This window comes from Palaemon carinicauda, chromosome 2 (genome assembly GCF_036898095.1).
Source record: "Palaemon carinicauda isolate YSFRI2023 chromosome 2, ASM3689809v2, whole genome shotgun sequence".
Taxonomy (NCBI): Eukaryota; Metazoa; Arthropoda; class Malacostraca; order Decapoda; family Palaemonidae; genus Palaemon; species Palaemon carinicauda.
In genome coordinates, this window is record NC_090726.1 from 160,577,284 (window position 1) to 160,594,783 (window position 17,500).

Here is a 17,500-nt window from a genome sequence, read left to right on the forward strand (position 1 = left end):
ACAAGAAACAATAACATTGATGATAAGAAACCATAAATTAAAAGGAGAGGAATCGATGTTGCAAAAATTTATGTACCTGTTTTATTATAGTGGATTTTGATTGACTCATATGCAAAGCAATGTATTTTCCCTGTGAGATAATATTGTATCTTTTTTAAAGACATTTTCGAATGTTATAGTATCTGTATGTGTAAGACCTTCCAGTCCCTTTGAAAGAGACGGGACCTGGTATTATCCTCTAAACCTACTGATTAGTCTTTACAGTTGATCTCTTAAGTTTAAATTAATTTCTAGCTGATTTCCACTTCCTTTTATACATTTTGATAGTCTTCCTATCTATGTGGTATTACATGTAATTCTTGGTCTAAAAAAACTCGTCATTGTTAAGTTTTCTTTTCTCTTTTGTGTTTAGATCATTTTGATGAAAGTGCCATTTGCCGCCAACTTCTGATGAATTCGCCCAGTCTATTAATTTAAGTGCAAATGACAAGAAGGTTTGAAGATATTCTAACTCACTTTCTCGAGGGACTTGGATTGTCTATCTTTATTCCCTTTTGCATATCTATTACCGTGAATGAAGTATTATATAAAACCTTTTTTATCATATCTAAATTTACATAACCCTTTCTTATCCTCACCTGTTTTTCCTCTTCATATTGTTTTACCTCCTGAGAGAATATGTACATTTTTTAAAGTAAAATTTAATGGCAATTATGTTTTACCACTTAATAACTCATGTAATCACGATGAAGATAAACATATCCGGCTGTAAATGACCCCCATGTTGAACATTGCCAGATATCAGATATCTTCCGAGTGAATTTACGACCCTTTAAATTTGATAAAACTATCGGCCTTATCGCAGCTGCTAATTATGCAATTATCACATGACCCCCAATGGTTACTTTAGCCTTCAGGGCTGATCGTTATATGCTTTATGGTTTGCCGACGTACGCGGTTATTAATCAACCTTTTATTTATTCATTAGTCCCCTCATAATTATCTTTTCATAAAAGATAACATGATAAAGTCTCTAATTGTTATTTCACCGTGCTTATTTAATTAAGGTTTTGTTTTGCGATTATCACTTTCATGTTATTTAAGCTTAATATCTTTATTCTCATTCAAGAAAATAGTACCTCATACCTTTGTGGCCAAATATATTTTCTAAGCATTGGGATTTAAAGAGAGAGAGAGAGAGAGAGAGAGAGAGAGAGAGAGAGAGAGAGAGAGAGAGAGAGAGAGAGAGAGAGAGAGGTTCACAAAAATTACTATATCGCGGAAAAGAAAGACTAGATATGCAACTTTGATTTTGAAAATACAAATTTAACGAGGACCTCATGATAGAGTATAATAAGCTTAACTAGATGTCAAATGTTTCAAAAGTGAAAATTAAAATATAAATATAATTCCAATAAGAAAAGAACCATCTCCATCACAAGACTGCCTGTGATGTTCAGAGTTGAACATTTACAGTAGATGCTTTAAGTTGTAAGTAATTAAAAGAAATATGTGATATGTAGGAAGCCTGGAGTGACTATTTTCCTCTTCTAAGCTCTTTCCGTATTAATTGAGTCATTGCCCTTCTTAATATTTTGATGTCATTTAATCATTCATTCAAACGATAATTCATTAGGCTTTGTTGCTGTGAAATTACGTTTTGTTCAGTCCATTGCTTTTGAGACCTTTGTTGAAAATTTGGACACTCCAATTTCAAACCATTTTTTCTCTATTCTCGGGTAGGGCCATAGCCGCTGTATCATTTATCTTCCACTTTCTTGGGTTAGAGTTCTCTTGCTTGAGGGTACGCTCAGGCAAACTATTCTGTTACCTTGATTCATTTCCTCACCGTACTAATTTCACTGTTGTAGCCCTTGCTTTTCGAACTAGAGTTGTAGGTTAGCTGATAATAATTATAGTGGTACCATGGTACTGATTTCTTAGATATGTGCCAAAGATGGGTTTGCACTAAGAACTTCAATATTTCATCATCAAGTCTAAACTGATTCATCTGCAAAGATTGAAATTATGTTTTTTTTTTTTTTTTTTTTTTTTTTTTTTTTTTTTTTTTTTTTTTTTTTTTTTTCCTTCAAATCTGAGGCAACTTCATCATGGATACGGGTGTTTTCCATTTTGAAATTTTGGAATTTAAACCATATGGCAGGCATAGAAAAAGTGAAGTATAACACTGATGTATAGAAGTTTATACCTGGACGAACCCTGCATGCCAAATATATACTAAACATAAAGAAAGAAACATGTTTGAAAACAAATAAGATGCTTACTTGACCCATAAAACATGTGCTTAGAGAGAGAGAGAGAGAGAGAGAGAGAGAGAGAGAGAGAGAGAGAGAGAGAGAGAGAGAGAGAGAGAGAGAGAGAGAGAAAGTTGACATTATATCCACAGAATTTTGTTGCTTTTATGCCTCGTGAATGAAATTCTAACCAAAGTTAATCGATCAAAACGTGTCTTGGATTATACAGTCTCATCGTCAGTTAAGCCTGATATCCAGTACCAATTTGATTTGGGTAGAAGCTCTGAAGGTTTCGTTTGTTCCAGTGGATACTACCTACCATCCAGGAGGTCGGTAGTGAGCTAAAATCTGTGCCCAGAGACACGTCCGAAAGCTGTCTTGAAGCAGTTGTGTAAAGCCAAATCCCCTTTCAAAGTACCACGTTCCTCGCCAAGGTTCGAAAGCCGCTCGTTACAACCCTTAAAGGGAAGGCAAGTTAACGCTCTCATTCAAGAATACTGTACTAAGTACTAAGTATATGGGTTTAGGACGGGAGGAAGTGGACATTGGTGATATATCAAATGCTCTCTTTATGGGATCCTTAGATCGGCTTACAAGGTTCAGGCCTTTCTTTCATGTCAGACATTTGAAGGTATTTGTCTCCTGTAGGTATGTTTTTTTTTACAAGGCGATGCCACACAGTCGTGAATACGCATAGTCGCGGACAACTTAAAATAGTATGTATGAACATTTAGTAGTTGTTAATGCAAAATCAACATTCTGGCCAATTTCACAATATGCTGAGCAATTTAATGGATGCCTTTCACACAAAAATGGAATGACAAGATTAAGAAAGTTATTGCCGTAGTATGATCTTTTGCTATTGGTAAACACGTTGTTTGAATGATTAAAAGTAATGTGTGCTCGTATGACAAAATGGATTTTAGACGAAAAACTGCTTTTCTTATATTATAATAAGTTTATTTAAGCTTATTTTGGCCAACGGCTGCTCTTTCAACGTGTGGAATTTCAGCATTTCCTTAATTTTGTACATGATTACCATATATATATATATATATATATATATATATATATATATATATATATATATATATATATATAATATATATATATATATATATATATATATATATATATATATATATATATATATATATATAATCATTAACTTACTTTTTCCATTAAAAAAGATGAGGTTTTTGGTCTATTATCATGAAGTGTAAGGACTGCTCAAACAAACTGTATTAATATATAATTTTTCCTATACCTTTTATATGGTTTTGGTTCTCTATTTGTGCTTACTTCATTCATAATTTCGCTATGGCTATGAATTACTTCATAGTCTCCCCTAAAGATTGTCTTCCGTTATATATGAATGAAGGAACATCGTGTAAGAAAAAAACTTTTGAGCCTCATACACAAATCACAAGTGGACACAACTGAAGGAAACAGATGTGAATGTGTAAATGAAACATGCGTAGTCTTTCGGGTAATGAAGAGAATTATCTTTCTTTGTGTTCGTCACTATCACCGTATTCTTATTGTTGTCTTGATATTGTAGTGGTGGTTCCTATTTGTAAGGGAAAGCAATCGAGAAAAATTGATTTCCTGAACTATCCTCCATATTAAGATACAAATTACCTCGGGGTTGACTTTTCCATATTTTCTCCATATTTCCCAATATATTACATCATTTGATATCGATATCGCGGAGAATAATATATTTGTTCTCTGAATAGCTTTAGTAGTATAACACGAAAATATTTCTCGCTGATTTTCATTATTATTATTATTATTGTTGTTGTTGTTGCTGTTGTTGTTGTCTTCATCAATTATTTGTTTGTTTATATTTGTTGTTGTAGGGTAACAGTATAATTATATATCATTCTCTATTCATGGTGAAAATAGTATTTAACTTAACCTTGATTAATCTCCTGTCCATGGAATGTCGACCAAACTATAGTTGCCAGATGTTTGCTGGTATTCAGAATCACAATTACAACAATAGCAAAAAATTCAGAGGAATTCAAGTCAAGTAGAATAGTTCGTGGGACAAGATCTTGAGACTTGAGATGACGCAAGTCTGGGAAATTCGAAGGGTGGAAACTATGGCCTCAGCATCACACATCAGAGGATGCCGCAAGACTATCGATGCCGCGCTACGAGCCCCAACAACGCGGCAATTGCCGTGCCTTACCTAAACACTAATACGACATGGACATTGCCGGTAATATAATGGCGGGGACATGGTATTACCCAGGCTGTGAACACTGGTGCAGAGGAGTGGGTGGGTTATCTGATCTCGCATGCCTATATTGCATCCCGTTGATAATGCTTGTTGCTTGTTTGGAAATAGTGTTTAAAGGTTTTTATCGTTCATTCGATATTGTTTAGGTGTTTTTATCGATGGTTCTGGTATTTCTAACGGGAAGAGGAGATGTCTGCCCTTATTCTTGGAATACTGAGAGAACGTTTGATTCTGGCTGTTGAAAGTTTCTTGTGTTCGCTTCTTTTTATGAAGGGTATAACGTTTGGAGTCTTCATTTAGAGTTATAGTAAGGGATCGTTACTTATGAAATTATAACAACCATATAGTCGATAAACAAGGATAAAAAGAAAAAATTGAATAATAAATTTATTTCACAGGACATCCTTTTGCTAGATAGATTACGTTTAGTTTAGAGTATGTTCAATATTGCCCATGTTTTTATTAATATATATACATATATATATATATAGATATATATATATATATATATATATATATATATATATATATATATATATATATATATATACATATATATATACATACATATATATACACATATAAAATGTGTATAGATACGTGTGTATATGTATATATGCGTGTGCATTTGTATATATATTTTTATCATACACCCTTACCCCATAGAGAAGTAGCACCAGAAGATGTTTGCCATCGGTTCGAATTAAGGTTTTTGAGGGTAGGTTGTTAACTGCATGGACCTTTCCACTCTGGTTGCGACTCACTATGGTCACATTGTTATCAAATATTTGATGTTCAAGTTATTGGAGACAATAGGAATTGCCATAAATAGTCTAAAGAATTTTTATTGATGTTTTGATTTGACTCAAGTGAGCTAGATGGGCAAACATCTACTGTATATACGCCACCATATAAAGCTTTCATATTTCAATCTTATGTTCGGGACAGAAATTGGAAAATAGGCAAATCACTAACCTACCTATTTTCTTGAGAATTAAAATCATAAGGAAAGATGAATAGCAGAATGATTAAAGATGATGTTCAGTCACATTTACTGTTATAATTCCTTCGATGTCATGAAAAAATTTACAAGTTTCACTAAAACACATTTAAAAGGTAGAAATGTATTAGAAAACATTATAATTGAATTATTCTTCTGAAGCAGTAAAAACCGGTATCTTTCCACTAAAATCATCGTAAAAAATGACATTGAATTTTACGCCAGTAAACATGTAGAGGTGGAGCTTACAAAGGAAATAAATAAATAAATAAAGAGTTGGAGGCTTTAATTCTTTATATTATCAAATTTAAAATTCCAAAAGGGTTTAAACCCTTTTTACACCCATAACTAAGTAAACTGAGTTGATACACTGACACACACCCATACATATATATATATATATATATATATATATATATATATATATATATATATATATATATATATATATATGTGTGTGTGTGTGTGTGTGTGTGTGTGTCTGTGTCTGTGTCTGTGTGTATACAATTATATATATACACACATATATATTTAGAGTGTGTGTATATATATATATATATATATATATATATATATATATATATATATATGTGTGTGTGTGTGTGTGTGTGTGTGCGTCCGTGCGTAAAAATCACAGGAAAACGTGATGCTCAAATGCAGAAAAACCACAGGGAAAATTTTCCCTGTGGTTTTTCTACATATATATATATATATATATGTGTGTGTGTGTGTATACATACTGCATGTAATTCAGGATTAGGTTTGATAGAATCTACTGAATCACGGCCCTATCACGTGGCTAAATGTTTCGTTGCACAGGTGGTGAATTGCTGGGTCTCAATTTGACCACAGAGAGTCCCTCCCGCCCCCCTCAAGTTTACCCAGCTGCAAATGGGCACCGGCCCTTAATGGGGTCAAGAAAAAGATACAGGTGTAGTGCTTGCGACTTCACACAAGAAGTCTTCTGGAACCATCTGTTCCAGGGGGAAAAGGGTGCGTGGTATACACACACACATATATACCATATATACTGCGTATATATATATATATATATATATATATATATAAATATATATATATATATATATATATATATATATGTATATATATATATATATATATATATACTGTATATATATATATATATATATATATATAGAGAGAGAGAGAGAGAGAGAGAGAGAGAGAGAGAGAGAGAGAGAGAGAGAGAGAGAGAGAGAGAGAGAGAGAGAGAGAGAGAAATGACTGGTCTAACGATAAAGTTGATTAATCCTACTCCATCGTAGGAAAATAATGCACAAAATTTAGCTTACTCAGTACTGGCTTGGAAATTAAATTTATATGGTGAAAAAGAAAGAAATTATTTGCTTTATTCTAATTGCTGATTTGACTCGAAGGGACTCTATGTTTCCTTCATAGCTATGAACCATTGTTTAAATTTTCCTGATCTCAGTTTATCATCACGGGAATGACTCAGCATTCTGAATATCCAAGGTACGCCCATGAAGGACTGATTCATTCCTAAATTGTCCAATATCGGACGCAATATCGTTTATGTCGAATATTACAATTTTCTTGGAATAGATATTTTAGGCATCGATCGATATCGGAGACCCGTCAGATCTAGATGAAACTCTTAAGAAAAATTCTGACTCTTCCTCGATTGTTGAATTTGGAGAGTGGTCTTGTTGTGCGTTGGTCATGCAAATGTTAGCGTCTTTAGGTTTATATTTTTGCTACCAGAAACAGGTTATTCTTTATTATAAAGAATGATTTTCCACCTCCTAAAATGCTCAAATTTTAGAATTGCCACTTAAAGATAAACTTTCCTCCCTAACCTTAACCAGAATTGGCATTCACATCATTACTTTCAGATTGCTACATATTGACTCGTTAAAGTCACTTTTTTTATCCTCTGTTTTTTTCTACAATAAACCTTTTTCATTAGTGAAAATTGGGAAATTTCATAAAAAGTAACCGCAAAGATTAAAAAACAAATCCATAAAACAGTGCACTTTATGCGGCTATGATGATATTGTTATTGATGGTGGGTAAGAGTAAATCGTACACCTATAAAACTAAGATCCAACAGCGTAAGGTATTAGGGTCGTCGAGTGCTTTCGTCCTTTATTAACTTCTCCTTTTAGGCATACAGCATTGTTTCATTTTAGTTCATAGTAGGCATCTCTTCAGTGAGAAATCTTCCGTAAATTTAAACACAGCCTAAATTATAATATTCCCGCCTAATATTATGGTTTGAGTAATCTCAGCTGCAAGTCAAATATAACAGAAGTACAGTAATAAACGTAAGTGCTCACATAAATGAACTCAAGGTCTCTAACTTGGAAGCATTTATGTGGTTCATGTTAATCAAGAGGTAATTTATCCAATGAAGATATAGTTCTCTATTTAAAGATTTAACGCTCTAAGACTGTATTTATACGCGTGTAAAATCACACATTCTCATATATTTTCAAACTGGCGTGTATGAGAGGCTAAATTAATTATATTTTATAATTGGGTGTAGTGTTCTATCATTATTGATAGTTTTGATTTATCTGATGGTCACGGAAATTTCAAGCGTATAATTCTACCTTTGCAGGTTACTCACCGTCGTACTGTGGAAAATGCCGCGTCAATAAACGTCGCCTAAAGCTCGTCAAATACTGCCGCCGAGACTATGGTAAGTTGGTTGCTACTTCATTGAAAATGAAAAGGATAAAAAGTGACATATAGTAAGTTACAGAGATCATGCAATATATTCGCAGGTCTTCATGAAATAATATGTATAACATTGACTTCTGCTTTGAGTTTCTGTCATTACTTTGTTTTCAGATATGTTTTTATATAAACCAGGGGCAGGTTTTTTTTTTATATTGAAGTTGACTCATGTTGCTTGTGTGAACAAAACAATAATAAAAGATATTTCCTTATCATCTTTTCTAGCTTTGGTTGCACGTGTTATCAACAAGGAAGTTTTGGGAGAATACACGAGATACGACATCCAGGTGACCAATGTGTACAAGCGTACCCGTACTATCAGAGTCAGAAGGGGTGGGGAGCAACTTTGGGTCAAGAACACTGACCTCGAATGCAAATGCCCCAAGATCAAAATTGGAAAGTAAGTAATTCTTGATTAATCAGTTAAATCTGAGGTATTCATTATGTTGTGATATTTATGGTTTAATTCTTTAATAAAGAAGCAAACAGGTCACTTTGTATTCATACCCATTATCTTGTTCAGTAACTTGTTCTTGATTTAGTGTTGTTTGATTTTTTTATCTTAAACGTCTCATATTTTCTTACTTATAAATTTTACCCTTGTATTAGTTTTGATCATTTACTACGATATAATTATGAATATTGTTTTTTTTTTTTTTTTGTATTTCAGTATATATTTTGATATGATTGATGCGAGACAGTTAGATATATAATTACTTTGCAAGCTAATCATAATTGCTCCCATATAGATTTCCCCTTTGTATTAGGTTTGATCACCTATATCTATTTATGTATATTTTTTCATTTTAGAGTTTAAATTTATATATAATTGATGCAAGACAGTTAGATACATATATTACACTATGTTGACTTGCAAGCTAACGCATGGTTTTGTAATTGCAGGGAATATTTGATCTTGGGCCGAACAGACCGCCGAAAACGTCCAGGACTTGTCATCTCGAAACAGAGCATCGTCATCGAGTGGCGCAGCGACTGGCAGAAGCGCATGCGTCGCTTCATGAAGAAAGCCTCCAAATGTAGGCCTTCTCGGTACTGAGGAGGAAGGGAGGCCGAGATCTACTCTGTTGGGAGATAAGGAATGTGTCACTCCCTAGACTCTGCTAAATGGGAGAAGAATAAGGATTTTTATTTTTTATCTTCACGGTGGTTTTCGAGGTTTTGTGAAACTGAAAAAAACACCATTTTAATTTTCATAAGCTTGGGAAAAAAGTGTATTTTTTCATTGCATCTTAACAACAGCATCTTCTTGCGGGCGGCGAGTAACGTGTAGTCAAGAATGAAATGCAGGATTTTATACCGAGTAACAACAGAATAAAAATCAGGATTCATCATTGTACAAAATGAATGGAAGTTTTTTTTTTCTTTTTTTTAGTAAAGAGTAAGAAGGATAATGTTAAAGAGTTAGGTGTTGGAATCGAAGAAAAGAAGATTAAGAGGAGTAATTTCGAATCAAAAACCGAATCAGCCCAAAGGGGTAATCAGTATATCACAGGGAACAGCCCTAAAGAGGGATGGTGATCCCCTTGCATTAGGGCAGACTGAGTTATCGGATTTTGTAGAGGGGTTGGGGGGGGGGGATATCAGAGTTGTGCGCGTCACTCTCAGTTGATGTAGGAGTTGAGCCCCGAGGACTCGGATATTAATTTGGGAGACCGAAAGAGTTAGAATCCTCAGTGGGCCTTTGATCATATCACTCACTTAGCTTAAACCCGTAGTAGGCTAGAGCAGTGACCTGAGCTGCTGACAACTTTAAAAAAAAACTGCGTTGTATCAATGTTCAGGAATGTCAAAAACTAATAATTGTTCACATTAAATATATATAAAATGGCTATTTGGCCAACCTTTATTGCTTTATGCTCTCTTTTAAAAAAACTGTACATAAATAAGCATTTATGTGCGTTCATTCGATCAATCATGTTCATAACAGATATCATATATTCACTTAGGCTTAGTTCACGTAGCACAAGCCCACACCGCCCCTCGGGTTAGCGATTTCAAATAGAAGTCCTGTGTTTTAAAATTCGACTTTTCTTTATAATATAAACAAGTTAGTTTAGTATACTTTCGAATGAAGCTATTTTAACAGTCTTTTAGTTATGCTGTTTTATAACAATAACGGCAGTCATTTATTTTAAAACTCCCCGAATTTAGATATTGACATTTAGAAAGTATGATGCTGTGTCCTTAAGAATACTCGTTACCTGTAGTTATAATTGAATGACAGAATCAAGATTACTTTTTACTACTAGATTTTTCAATTTCGTAAATCGAAGAATATGAGTTTGATCATCTTTATTTTGAGTTTACCTCTAAAGTTATTTATTGGAGTGGGGATAAGTTTATTATAAGGGGGTGTGAGCATTGTATTACCTGTGCTTCTGCTTTCCCACTTCCCCTTTGTGGTGTGGGTACTGGAAGTGGGGAGGGGGTCATTTAGTTAACAGGTGGACGGGACACCACCCCGCCCGTCGCTCAAGTTCCTAATTTGACTATTGTATTCTAATTTTATTTTATAAGTTGGTCCTGTACAGTGACAGATTGCGTAATTATGTAATTTTCATAAAACTTTAATTTTTATTCGTCCAAAATTACACATTCTATTGTATGTTTCATATGTCTTTGTGGTACTACCACTCAAAGTAATCTCAATTGGAGTACTCCGTTTCATTTTGTTCATAGAAATGCGTCCAAGGAGGAGTGTTTCGTTCAGTTGTATTTAACTTTGTTTATATAGGCTGTCCAGGATCAACCTGATAGGTAGAGCGTTCATGTCTTGCTGTATATGTTGCCATTTGTGTGAGTACTTAACACACCTCTTGTATGCTCTAAAACACTACTACTACTACACCGACATAAACATTGGTTGAAGACTGCAGCATCAGAACCAAGGTCACCGCTTCTCACTTTATTCTTACACCCATATTGGGTATTACTAATAAGCTTACGTTAGTGACTGTAGCAGGAATTATAATAGAAGAACTTAGGGCATAAGAGAAGTCATTTATTTTTATGTTTATTTTTCATTGTTAGCTCCTATTCTTTAGGATCCGTTCTCTAACGCACAATTTTTGTTAATGGATACCCTTTGATGAAGAATTCGTTTTGTAACAGCTTGGATGTGTATGTTGAAAAAGCAAAACATTTCAAGGTGGCTGGGCTACTTTGCGCTTCTGTTTTTTGTCTTTAGCTGAAATTGCAAACATGTTATATGTTAGGTTTTCATATGATCATAATCTCCAGAGGCTAAAGCAACCATTAAGGATATTATTTTCCCAAAGATTTTTTTTTCATTTGCTGTATTTGTATTGTGAAAGTATTCTTCCAAGACCTGTGCATTTTTACATATTTATTTCGATGTAATGTTGTAATTTGTACCTAAAGCTGTACATGAAAATCAGCATAGTAGTGTCCATGTACAATTTCTTTCTTCACATGCATACAATCTTGGCAGATGCATGTAACTTAGGATGATGGCTGGAATGTGCTAATATGCTCGGACCTCAATTAGGATTGGTAAATGGGCCTCTCACTTTTCTCATAAATGAGCATTCAATTCTGTGGAAACTTGCTTGGCAAGTTCGTAGCCTATGTGGCTGGTTCCACATGAATGTGTGCGCATTTCGAGCATTCATAATTAATCTGATTTTATTTCTAGAATATCGTGCTTTTGGGGAGAAAATTGATAATTTGACTATAGAATCTATGGATGTAATTATTTAATATAACAGTTTCGTCCATTTCGAGAAATAAACGATGTAATTTTAGTCGTAAAAAAATTAATCACAATAACTCCCGGGATAAAATGTAATTTCAGTCATTTTTTTTCGCATAATTGTTGCAGTACAGCAATTGCAAGGGGTATCCGGATTTTGTTTTCCCCCAGCAGCTTATGACATCTTATTTGCAGCCTTGTGTCATTTCCTTCCCCTCGGAACTCTCACAATAAGTAAAATTCAAGAGTAATAAGGATAACTCAAGTACCTTCGACATTATGCATTTTGTATTTTGTATAATAAGGCTTTGAAAAATGAGACGTTGTAACACAAGTCATATTTATGCCATAATCATGTGAACAAAAGCTTATCAAACGGAGGAGCATTTTCATAACAGAGCGACAAAACTAGTCACAATGTGTTTCGAGGGATAAAAACAGCTGCACGGACTAGTTTAATAATTATATATTCACTGAAGCTTTACTTTTTTCCCCACTTGTAAAACAGCTGTTTTTTGCTCGAGGCATGATTGTCCCACAAGACGCTATGGAAGTAGCATTTGTTGCCTTGAAATTGGGTGGAAATTCCGGCAATAATTGCGCGACATTTCTTTAATAAGATATTTATATATATCTTTTTTTTTATAACTGCACTACTGTTACATCATCTAGCTTGGACTCGGCAGAGTTTTCATGCTTAATATAATACAGTGAATATGTATATTTAAGGTTTCAAATTGACATTTTGTTATTATTTATGGGAAAAAAATTATTTCTCTTCTATGCAGACTACATACATAAACCCCTTGGTAACTGTATTCAGATGAGAGTCTACACATAAATTGGATAATGTATGTTGTTTTACAAATAGAGGTAGTTATACATTAATGAATAATACAACCAATGCATTGTATTCGCTTCTACCACCCTGGAACCATGCTCTTAGCACTGTTTGAAATACTTGTAATACTTGGCTAAGAATCTCTCTTTATAGAACTAGGAGTCGTGAATGTATGTCATGTGTAAACTGGATATAGGAATCTCGTGTAAACAGAAATAGGACTTTTGTGTTCCTAGGAGTCTAAGTTTTAAACTTTATTTAAGCATAACCGTAGGATTTATCATTAGCATAAATAAAAATCCATTATACCTCAAGATGGCTGCAATCAGTGTGTGAATGTCTCCTTTGTAAATGAATTTACTGGAACATGTATTTTGTCTTAAAAATTATTTTAAAAAATTACATCATTGATGTTTGTATCTGCAGTTATTCATATTTTATCAGACGTATATCAACAATAAACTGGCGTGAAACCACGAAGGGTCTTGCAGTCAAGAATCAGCCATTTGATGAGGTTCTGTTATAGACTTCAATAACACAAAAGCAATTTTAGGAAGTAAGTAAGGCAAAGTTGGCAGGGCCAATGATGCATCAATTTTAAATCAACAAATATTCTTCAGTCCTTTTTTTTTATATGCTAATGATTTTGGGGGATTAAAGAGATACCTGAAGATGTGTCAGTAAACAGTACCTCATTATATGATTGGTTCCCATCTTATTTTTTTGTGAGATCCCAAACTCTGAAGGCTACTACTTGTCCATGAGACATAATATAACATATATCTTTATTTTTGCCACTGTACAGTTTATTTTTAAGACTGATGTATATTTGCATATTTCTGTATGTGTAAAAAATTACTACTGCATAATATGGATTTTTTATGTTGTGCCAAACAATCTCTCAAAACTTTAATGTAGGTAATAAGTGTCGTATGCTTGAAGCGTGTTATGTCTAAGGGCGATGCAGCTATGACGTCTCTTTCATTTCTTTCTACAGTATTCCTCAATTCGACGGGAAAAGTAATTCTTTGTAAAATAAGAAAGAATTTCACAAAATTTTCATGAAGTTAAAGTTGAAATTGTTGCGAAAGAAAGGACCGACACAGCTGCAACGTCGGACAACATCTGTTAAATACGGCCTTAAGTGTTTTATTGCAATCTGATGTGTGATTTAACGAGTTGCTGTAAAGCTAGTATTTTGATCACATAACGTGTCTAAAGTGGCTGAGTAGATTGGTATGTATGAGTGTGTGCATGCGTGTGTGTATAAGAAAGAAAGAAAGAGAGAGAGAAAGCCTCTACGCCACTACAGAAAGCAAAGGTCATTTATAAGAATTCCCATTGAAATACAATTACGTATGGATTTTGTACGTTTGTTAGCATTCCAGTGATGGACGGCATTTCCAACTTGCCCACTGACAAGCAAACAGTAACAACAAGAGTAACGTACTGTACATGGGAGTATGAATGATCTATGACTTGAATCACACTTCAAAAACTTAAGGGATACCCTTCATGAAAACTTCATGAACTCTTAGCAAATCTGTCAAGCCTTTAAGAAAATAAAAAGAACGTAAGCTTTAAGAAGGATTCGGTCCAAAAATAGTTTTTAAGGCTTTTGATGGCGAAGAAATCGCTTCGAAATAGGAATGAATTCGTGGCTTTGACAGAAAGCCGAGATCATGAAGGCCTTCATTGGGTGGGGTTTTTATGTGCGCTGCGCGTGAGGTTTGTGCATATCAGCAGGGTTTTGGGAATGCAGATGTGGTGGAATTCCTGGCAAATGCCCTTCTGCCATGAGTTTTAATGAAACACGAAATTTCCGTTTTAAATTGAGAGGAAATAGCGTTCGAATTTTACATTATCTTTATGGAAGGTATTTCATGTTTTTAATCTTATGACATTCAGAAAATGTTGATTTAGTTTTACCTTAATTTATTAAAATGTCTTTACCTATACAGTTATCGAATCTAATGAATTTGAAAAAAAATAGGAACATTGCAAGAAAATCAGTTATTCATTTTATAACAATACAATTTGTAGAGCTCTTTACTCTTAATACTTTAGGCAAAACTAAATATTTGACTTTGATCACCGAATGCTTTTAGTATTAACCAAGCACAAAAATATCTCATCTTAGGGTAATTCTGGCATTGGGGTATTCGGGTATTTTGCCCACAATGATTCCTTGAAGCTCTGCCAGTCATGTTTGTGTGTGTAAGCGCACTTTGTACATAGCTGCTGACGTCTATTTCTATTTTATTTACCTGTACCACAGATGATTCATTATATCAAATAAATGTATTCATATTAGGAAACATTTCTTTTTATTATCCTGCACTTTGAATGGACATGGCGACACCTAGAGGGCTAAGAACCTGCATTCAAGAGGAATGCAAATATGCTTTTCTATGAAGGTAAGTACAGTAGAAAGAGGTATTTATTATTTGGTGGTGACTGTATAATGTGAGGAAATTTAAGCAAAATCAAATTTTCAAATTGATTTCTACAAGATTTAAAGGCTGTGAATAGATTATCGCGTGTTAGAATAAGGAATTTTAATATTGCAGTTATAGCTTTGAACATAAAAAAGGGCCAGCTACTGTAAGGTCATATGATGTCTTCTTCAAAACTTATCGGCAAGCTAACTTACAGTGAAATATTAAATCATACAACGAGGGAACCGTTGATTTGATTACCATGCAGATTTTCTTGTTTACTACTGGTGAAACATTATCTCTTTATACAGTATATTGGGTGAGTATTTTTGTATACAAAATTATACTTGTACTCTCGAGATGATGCTATTACAAACAAAATATGGTTAAGCCGACATTTGGAATTCTCCTTTAAAAGTGACTGCGCAAAAGTAACGCCAATCCCTCTATCAGCTGAGACGGGATTTGATCTTTCCGAAAGATAACCGATTCCATCTGAAAACTCGAGATTCAACAGTAGTTATGCTATGGGAAAGACTGCAAAACTTCTAATTAAGTCTATATCAACATTGAATAGAATATACTTAGATAAAAAAACATATTTAAAATGCCTTTACAATTAAGGAGAGACTAATTAGAATTGAGTTAGGCATTAAATTAACACAAATGGGGCGTATTTTTGGAACGTAGAGATGATGACGTCACATTGTGTTTGTTTATGTTTGTGTTGCCAAACTGATTGACTGTAACTGTTCTTTTTCATAAATTGTGGAAAACTAACCGTGTGTAGACATTTCTTGCTGTATTTTCTTGGGAGAGAAATTGCTCAGGTCGTACATATGGAGAAGTAAACATGAAAGAGAGTGTATATTTAATGGAAACAAATAAGAAAACTGTGATTTGAATTGCCGTAATATTCCAAGACAGGAAAACATCGCGCTTCCTGAGACAACATTTCCTTGAGGACAAGTTATTTGTATTAATTGCAGATGCTAACAATATTGTAGTAACTGACGGCAAAAAGTCTGCAATAGAAATTTCAAGTTAGTAATGGGTTCTCGGTATATAAGGGCATAATAGCATAAGGAAGACTAAATCTTACCTGGCCAGAGTCGACTCCAGCCATCCAAGGTAAGATATTTCCGTCATACATTTTCTCCCTAGGCCTACAATGTGTTTACTATATGGTATACTAAAATTCGAAATGGCCTACTGTCTTGTGAATACTATGGGACGTCCAGAATATCCTAGGTATGAACTGTAAATACTTAGCGGAACAAAATTGCTGTATAAATTTAGCCATGCACCGTTCAGAGTTTCTACCAATGCTCGGAAAGAAAGTGTACGTAGTCCTAGGTTGGGTTACGTTTTATTTCCCTGACTTGGAAGAGTGATTGGTAAATTTGTATTGTATTACAGGGTGTGATTTCGTACAGAAAATATATGTTTTCCTATAGTAAATAACGTGATTTAACCGAATTTGACCTTCATTTCAACCGCAAACAAACAGATCAACCAATTCGGCTAACTTGAAGTTGCCGAATTGGTTGCTGTTATTACGGATGAAATGAAGGTGAAAACCGGTTAAATGACGTTATTTCCTACTGGAAAATATATATTTTCTGTTAAAATGGTTAAATATAATTACTGTTGTCATATATGTTGTGTTAAAATATTTAAATATAAGCACTTGTTCAACGGTGTCACTTCCCTTACGAATGTACTGCGAACGATAACATTAGCAACGTTACCAATGATACTCGGTGTTACCAATGTTGACGTATGGTACACAGAGTTACCAACGGCATGATGACATTACTAACGATAGCAATGCTAGATATTTCCATACGTATTTTAAATAATTTTCCATATAAGTTTTACTCAATATATAAAAAGTACAGAAAGGGCACAAAACCTAACAAACCCACTTAACCTAACCTAGTAGTATGACAGGTCACAAACCTCGGGTATTTACTGAGAACGGTAAAGTTCTCCATGTTACGAATGACACACAGAGTTACCAACGGTACGGTAACATTACTAGTGATAGTAATGATAGATATTTCCATACGTATTTTAAATAATTTTTCCACATAAGTTTTACACAATATATAAAAAGTACAAAAAGGGCACAGAACCTAACAGACCCACGTAACCTAACCTAGGAGTTCCCCGGTCACAAAACATATAATGACTATTGAGGAATGACTTACCTTTATGAAAAAGACGTCGAAACTTGCGGCTCACAGGAGGGTGAGACTGAC

The 17,500-nt window shown here is 34.1% G+C and overlaps 1 protein-coding gene across 1 annotated transcript in view; it reads left to right on the plus strand.

Annotated features, from left to right (window-relative positions):
- Positions 1-15,116, plus strand: part of LOC137628380 (netrin-1-like) — a 110,496-nt gene extending 95,380 nt beyond the window's left edge. Inside the window, exons 4-6 of the mRNA XM_068359533.1 lie at positions 8,106-8,186; positions 8,450-8,624; positions 9,128-15,116. Coding sequence (XP_068215634.1) covers positions 8,106-8,186; positions 8,450-8,624; positions 9,128-9,281 — 410 coding nt within the window. The 3' untranslated portion in view covers positions 9,282-15,116. The remainder of the gene's footprint in view (positions 1-8,105; positions 8,187-8,449; positions 8,625-9,127) is intronic.
- Positions 15,117-17,500: the final 2,384 nt, after the last annotated feature.